Genomic DNA, 7,495 nt, shown 5'->3' with positions numbered 1-7,495 from the left:
GAATTCATGTATCATTGAGGTGAATAATTGTCATGTTCACATTTAAGGAGGTTACTTCCTCAACAAAAGATGCAAAAGAGGAGGGAGGAGTAAATTATGTGTGCTGACTCAGATATAATTAGAAAAGTCGATCTACAGGAGAATAAATAGCAATACAGAATGCCTGACAGCCTTTTGTAATATATTGCATTATGTTTTTATATTTGGATTGTAATCTGTTTCCCTTTACATAAAGATATATCCAGCATACATTGAGTCAGAAAAAGGTAAATAGGTGCATAAAAATTCACCTGAATGCAGGAAATGAAATGTTTAACCCCTTAGCGTTCTGACGGCCCGCCCACGGGCCGTCGGCGTCTTTCGAACACGTGTTGCTATGTATACAACTCCTATGTTTAAGTAGTTACTCATGCCATACATCTTTGGAAAGCTACAACTCTTGTGATTTCACTGATACAAACTATTCCAAGACATGATAACAACAGCAGGTACAATCATCGCCTCTGTCTGAGTAACAAACAACTACAAAATTGAGGTAACTCACCTTTGAAGCCTCATTGTAATCCACAGATCCATAATATTCTGACAAAAACGGTCTTGTTACATTGACAAAGGTCCAGACGATCAAATCCAGTAAACTATTTAGTCCAAACATATTATGACATTAAAATATATCCACGGACAGCTGTTTTTAAATTTCAAATTTCGCGGCAGTTATTTAATATTTTACTGTATTTCCTGGAGTAAATCTTGTTTGCATATATTTTTTTGCCGGTATCTGATATCAAAATGGCCCCTGCACTCTGACCTTTCGATTGACACCTCACTTGAACCAATAGGACCTTCCTGGTCTCGTCTACAGCCTAGAATAGCCAACGAGTGCCTGCGGTGAAAGAAGGTGCACGCCTTTTTATTTTGTGCCAATTGCAACCGGTTGTGCCAATGACTGACGTTTTGTATAGCCAATGAACGGGGAACTGATGCTTTCGCGGGTAGTTACAATCCTAAACAAAGGAATGATCTGTGTAGTGCAAACACCGATAAAAACACGGCCCACTACTTTCTACATCCTAAACCAAAACCGAACGAGAAATTGAGAATGGCGAAAATTAGCAAGTCAAGAAGATATACCCTCCAAGAAGCAGTGGAGGAATGTACTCGGCCACGTGAAAGCGACAAGTCAGAGGAGGAAATGTCTGAGAAAGACAGTGAAATGTCTTGCATGGACTCCGTGGCAGAGGACATGTTCCTAGAGGGAGGAGACATTACTCTCGACAAGTGAGTATTTTACTTATATAACGTTACTGTATAATTAGACAGGCTGTGACCTGGAGCTCACCGTCTGCTTCAGTTTGACTATTGAAGAGTGTTTAGATGATTTAAATGTTTACTAATTTAGAGAATGGATAGTTCGCCAAGCTAACCTTAGCTTGCTAATTTCACCAAGCTATCATGCTAACGTTACACTAAACGAGCCAGACAAAGTTGTCTCTCATCTAAACCCTGCTCTCTACTCTGCTTGCTGAGAGCTCCACAGCTAACATTACACATTTGTTGCACCACATTTACTGCAAGAAGTGTTGCAAACGGAAACGTTTGAGTAAATACTGCGTCACAAGTTTGCAGCTGTTATTGTATTTATGTAAATATCTATGGTAATATCTACACATTTAATATTTTTCGTTGACTTAGCATTCAGAACATTATTTGTAATTACTGTTATTTCTTTATTTTCACATTATAGGAAATGTGATGTAGATATGGATTGGGAGCCTGCTACATCTGCACCAGTGAGCAAGTGGCCACATGGAGTGGAGCAGCAGGACAGTTCATCAGGTGATGAGCCTCATCTTCCAACTCCTCTGAACAGCAGGAGACCAAGAGGTAGAGGACAAGGTAGAGGAAAAGGGAGAGGCGTGGAGCAGCAGGACAGTTCATCAGGTGAGGAGGCTCATCTTCCAACTCCTCAGAACAGCAGGAGACAAAGAGGTAGAGGACGAGGTAAAGGAAAAGGGAGAGGCTGCAGTCAAGCCAGATCAAGCAGCCCATCTGAAGAGAGGTGGAATGATGTCGATGTCCCAGACATCACACCACCACAGCCCACCTTCAGACCCAGAAATGTCCCAGGACCCCAGCTCATACGTACTGCTACGTACACAGCCCTGCAGTTGTTTCAACTGTTTTTTACCAACTCTGTTTTGAAGACAATACTTCAAAACACCAACCACTGTGGCTCAACACACCATTCAACACCCTCTATCCCGTGGATTGATCTGACATTGCAGGACATGTTTGCATTCATGTCTTTAATTGTTTACATGGGTGTAGTCAAATGCTTTTCTTTCACTGATTACTGGCGTGGGGGTCATCTTTATAGCTTGCCGTTCCCGAGACGGGTAATGACCGGTAAAAAGTTCCTCAGGATCTCCCAGTCCCTTCACCTCAGCAGCTCTGTGGGTGATGCTGCTAATGAGGAAAGGAGAGGCACAGGAGCCTACGACCGTCTGGCTAAGATAAAGCCGCTCTACGAGGAGATGAGGGACTCCTGCAGAAGAAACTTTCACCCTGGCCAGGAAATCTCCATTGATGAGCGAATGGTTGCCTCAAAAGCCCGCACTGGTTTGAAACAATACATGAAGAACAAGCCTGTTCGCTGGGGTTATAAACTCTTTGTTCTGGCAGACTCCAGGAACGGTTATACATGGGACTTTTTTGTTTATGAGGGAAAGTGCCAGGGAAACAGTGGTAAGGGACTCAGTTATGAGGCAGTGATGGAGCTAATTGATGTACAGTTGCTGGGCACCGGCTATAAGGTCTTTGTAGATAATTTTTATACAAGTCCAATCCTGTTTCGTGACCTCCTTCTGAAGAGGATCTGGGCATGCGGAACCATCCGCACAAACAGAATCGGATTCCCAAGGTCAAAGGTCAACATTCTGGTCTCAAAATCTCCTCGTGGCAGCATACGTTGGATCAGGAATGACTCCCTGCTCTTTGTTCAGTGGCGAGACACAAGGGATGTTTTTCTGTGCTCAACCCTCCACACAGCCCACGCAGAGGACACAGTGCAGAGGAGGGTCAAAGCTGCAGATGGGCAGTGGCAGTTGAAGGACGTCTCAGTTCCACCAGTGGTGCAGGACTACAACCGGTACGTACTATATATTCAACTACATTTTCATGTATGCTCTTGGAAATGTTATATTTGTCTGCTGTATACATTGCATTGTTTAACGCGCGCTCCATTGCCAACAAGGCGTTCATCCTCAACGATTTATTTACAAAGGAACATATTGACTTTATGTTCCTTACTGAGACTTGGCAGCGAGAAATGGAGTACACCCATCTAAATGAACTGTGTCCTCCGGACTGTTCTGTGTTTGGGACACCGCGGGTGTCGCGGCGAGGAGGTGGACTCGCACTCGTATACCGGGACCGTTTCTGCTGCAGGATGATAAATTCGGACTCTTTCGACTCCTTTGAGCTACAGATGACTAAGGTTGGAAATACCGATTCATTTTACTGTGTTTTAATTTACCGACCTCCTGGTCCTGCTCGCTTGTTTTTAGATGATTTTGCAGAGTTCTTATCTTCAATTATCAAACTTGAAAGTGTTCTGATACTTGGGGATTTTAACTTCCATATCGATGACTCTTCATGTACTGTGGCATCTGAGTTCTTAACACTCACTGAATCATTTAATTTTAAACAGTATGTCTCCGGTCCTACACATACAAAAGGCCATACTCTGGACCTTGTTTTTTCTTTAGGCCTGAGCATTGACCAACTGAGTGTTATGAACATTAATGTGACAGATCATTGTTGCATATTTTTCAATCTGTCTTCAAATGTGGACTGCCTTCCTTGTAGACCGATGCTGCAAAGACGTATTATTAATCAAACTACAGCTGTGAAATTTTCTGAGTCATTTGACCCTAGTTCTTTTAATAACTGTAGTGATGCTGAATCTTTTCTTCAGTCTTTTAATAATCATTGTCTGTCGGTTTTAAATAACGTTGCTCCCCTGAAAAGTAAAAGCTCGTTCCCTAAAAATTCTTGCCATTGGATAAATGAAGAAATAATGTCTTTCAGGAGAAAGTGCCGTAAAGTCGAACGTTTGTGGAAATCCACAAGTCTGGAAGTACATAGACTGCATCTGAGGGAGCTTATCACACTGCTTAATGTTATGATAAAACAGGCCAGGTCGGATTATTTTGCTAATCTGGTAACTCTGAACAAGAAAAATCCTAAAGTCCTGTTTGATACAATATCTAAGATTGTCTCTCCCCCCGCTCCCCAAGTGCCTGTATACTCAAAGTCTGATTGCAATAGGTTTTTACATGCTTTTGTAAACAAGGTGCAAGAAATTAGAACTACTATTAACCCATCTCTTGATATCTTATCCTGTGGGCCAGTAGTCTCATACTCCTGGGATACTTTTTCACCTATCACTCGAGATGATATTAAGGGCCTGTTAAGTAAAGTGAAACCATCTTCAAGTCCGCTCGATGTATTGCCGACTTCATTGCTATTAAATGTGTTTGAATTAGTTGGACCGTATGTTGTTAAAATGATTAACCTTTCCCTTTTAACCGGTTCTGTGCCCAGCCATTTTAAACAAGCAGTTGTTAGTCCCATACTGAAGAAACCTAATTTGGACTCTTCTGAACCAACTAACTACAGGCCTATATCTAAACTGCCTTTCTTATCTAAAATACTTGAGAAAGTGGTGGCGGGCCAGCTGACTACATTTCTTGATGGAAAAAATTTGCTTGACAAATTTCAGTCAGGTTTTCGTAAATGTCATTCAACTGAGACTGCGCTTCTTAAAGTATCAAATGACATTCTGATGGCTGCTGACTCTGGACAGTACACTGTGTTGATTTTACTTGACCTGTCGTCTGCATTTGATACATTGGACCATACAGTATTGTTAAATCGGTTACAGAATGAAATGGGATTTTCTGGGACTGTTCTTAAATGGTTCACCTCTTACCTGAGTGATAGATCATTTTGTGTGTCTGTTAACAACATCTTGTCAGAAATGACCCCTTTGTCATACGGAGTTCCTCAGGGTTCGGTTTTAGGTCCTCTTTTGTTTCTATTGTATGTTAGCCCTCTTAGTGAAATAATCCGTAATTTTAATAATGTGTCTTACCACTTTTACGCTGATGACATTCAGTTGTACTGCTCATTCAAAGAATCAGAGTTTGGTAAATTAGCTGATTTATTGGAATGTCTGTCAAGCATTAAGACTTGGTTGTACAACAATTATCTACAACTGAATACAAAAAAGACTGAAACATTGATCATTGCTCCAGAACATATACTACCCCAAATCAAACTACACCTCTGTTCCCTGGACTCCTCCTTCCAGCTGAGCCTAAGAAACCTTGGTGTTTTGTTCGACCAATCGATGTCTTTGGATGGTCATTCTAGACAGTTGGTCAGAAATTGTTTTTATCATTTGAGAAATATCTCTAAATTGAGAAAAATACTTCCCAAAGCTACCATGGAGATGATCATTCATGCTTTTATTTCGTCACGGTTAGATTACTGTAATTCTCTTTTTACTTGTTTTAATAAATCTTCGTTGAGCCGCCTTCAATTGGTGCAAAATGCAGCAGCCAGGCTTTTAACAGGAACAAACAGAAGGGCACACATCACCCCGATTTTGTTTACTCTCCACTGGCTTCCAGTAAAATACAGAATTGACTATAAAATTCTAGTGTTAACTTTTAGAGCACTACATGGACAGACGCCGAAATACATTGCTGATTTGTTGACCCCTTACTCCTCTTTCCGCACGCTTCGTTCCTCAGGTCAAAATCTCCTGATGGTCCCAAAAACCCGCCTTAAAACTCGGGGAGACCGCTCCTTTCAGGCAGTTGCTCCCAAACTGTGGAATGCCCTGCCCCTTTCGCTGCGTGTGACCGATTCTATCGTTTATTTTACAAAACAGCTAAAGACACTCCTATTCCGACAAGCTTTCACTTGAATGAGATATCATTGTTTTTATGTTTGTATGTTTATTTTATATTATTTTTTTTTTAAATTGTTAATCTTGCTGCATGTAAAGCACTTTGTGACTCTGTCTGTGATAGGTGCTATATAAATAAAGTTTACTTACTTACTACTTACTTAATGTTTTTGTATACTGTCTGTTCATCTACTGTAGGTGCATGGGTGGAGTGGACCACTCAGATGCCCTCATAGGGTATTACAAAGTCCTGCACAAGACCCAACGGTGGTACAAGACTCTGTTTTACCACTTCATGGACATCGCAATTGTGAACGCCTTCCTCCTCCAGAAGGACCTTGCAATTGGCAAAGGAGAGGTACCTCTGCATCAGAAGGCGTTCAGAGAGACGCTCGCAGTGGAGCTGGCAGAGGCGGGGTCTTCCTCCACAGCCACACCCGGACCACCTCCTGCTCCACGTGGAGCACATCACAGGCCAGTGCATATCAGTGGGCACAGCACTGCTGGTCGGCTGAAGTGCAGGCAGTGTCATGCAAAGACACCAGTGAAGTGCTCCTCCTGCGATATTCCTTTGTGCTTTGTCGCTGGCCGTGACTGTTATAATGACTGGCATGTTGCCAATGACCTGTAATTGTAAATACTAGTACAGTGCCTGTTGAAATTGTGCCTGCACCACATATCGGCGTTCATCAACCACCAGACCCGGTGTGTGTAGAGGGAGAGACGGTGTTGTCTCATGTCATCTGATCGTTAAGAAATTTAACACATCAGCAGAGGTGCTCATTTTCCATACAGGTTTATGTTTATGGGACATATGTATATATTTAGTGGCTTGACGGTTAACGGTGAAGTATGGATTTGATTCGCTGGGTTCCTGCAATTTATAGATATGTGTATGTAAAAAGTTATATAGTAGTACCTGCAATACTTTTCCAGCATAGCACTTGTTTTACTTTGTTGACCATTTTTACCAACGGTTCCTTCAAATGTCCTTTGTGTTTTGTCGCTTGCGATTGTTACAATGTCTGGCATGTTGCCAATAACCTGTAAATATATGTTGATTTAGATGTGTAAATAGTTATATAGTAATGCTTTTTTTTGCACTACTTTTTCACCATAGCACTTATTTGACATCTTTTTACCCTTTTTTACCAAAGGGTCCTTCTTTGTGCTTTGTTGCATGTAGCACATAACCTGTACATACATAATTGTAAATATGTGTATTTAGATATGTTAATAGCTGTAAATATTGTGTTACCTTTTATACACTACTTTTCCACCTTACCACTTGTTTTGACTTTTTTTACACACAAAGTTACAAAACGGCAATTTATTGTGTTTATGCTTCTGTTACTCTGTGTCAGAAATACTGATAGTGATTCTGGATATTAGATAGGATACCTCTTAATGTAACCTTTTAATAGAGCCCTGAATGATGACTGTAATGTCAACTGTTCATTTGTAGCAGTCTTTTTAGTCTAGGTATGTGACCATCGTTACCAAGGGTCCTTTTTAGGG

At 41.3% G+C, this 7,495-nt stretch overlaps 1 protein-coding gene across 1 annotated transcript; it reads left to right on the top strand.

Annotated features, from left to right (window-relative positions):
- The first annotated feature begins 313 nt into the window (after nucleotides 1-313).
- Nucleotides 314-7,261, top strand: LOC116044520 (piggyBac transposable element-derived protein 4-like). Its single transcript, XM_031291786.2, has 3 exons — nucleotides 314-1,278; nucleotides 1,745-3,148; nucleotides 6,176-7,261. Exons 1-3 carry the CDS (start codon nucleotides 1,100-1,102, stop codon nucleotides 6,606-6,608), a joined length of 2,016 nt encoding a protein of 671 aa, XP_031147646.2. The 5' UTR covers nucleotides 314-1,099; the 3' UTR covers nucleotides 6,609-7,261.
- Nucleotides 7,262-7,495: the final 234 nt, after the last annotated feature.

This window comes from Sander lucioperca, chromosome 8, assembly GCF_008315115.2.
Source record: "Sander lucioperca isolate FBNREF2018 chromosome 8, SLUC_FBN_1.2, whole genome shotgun sequence".
Lineage (NCBI taxonomy): Eukaryota > Metazoa > Chordata > Actinopteri > Perciformes > Percidae > Sander > Sander lucioperca.
This window is presented reverse-complemented; position numbering and strand designations above follow the sequence as displayed.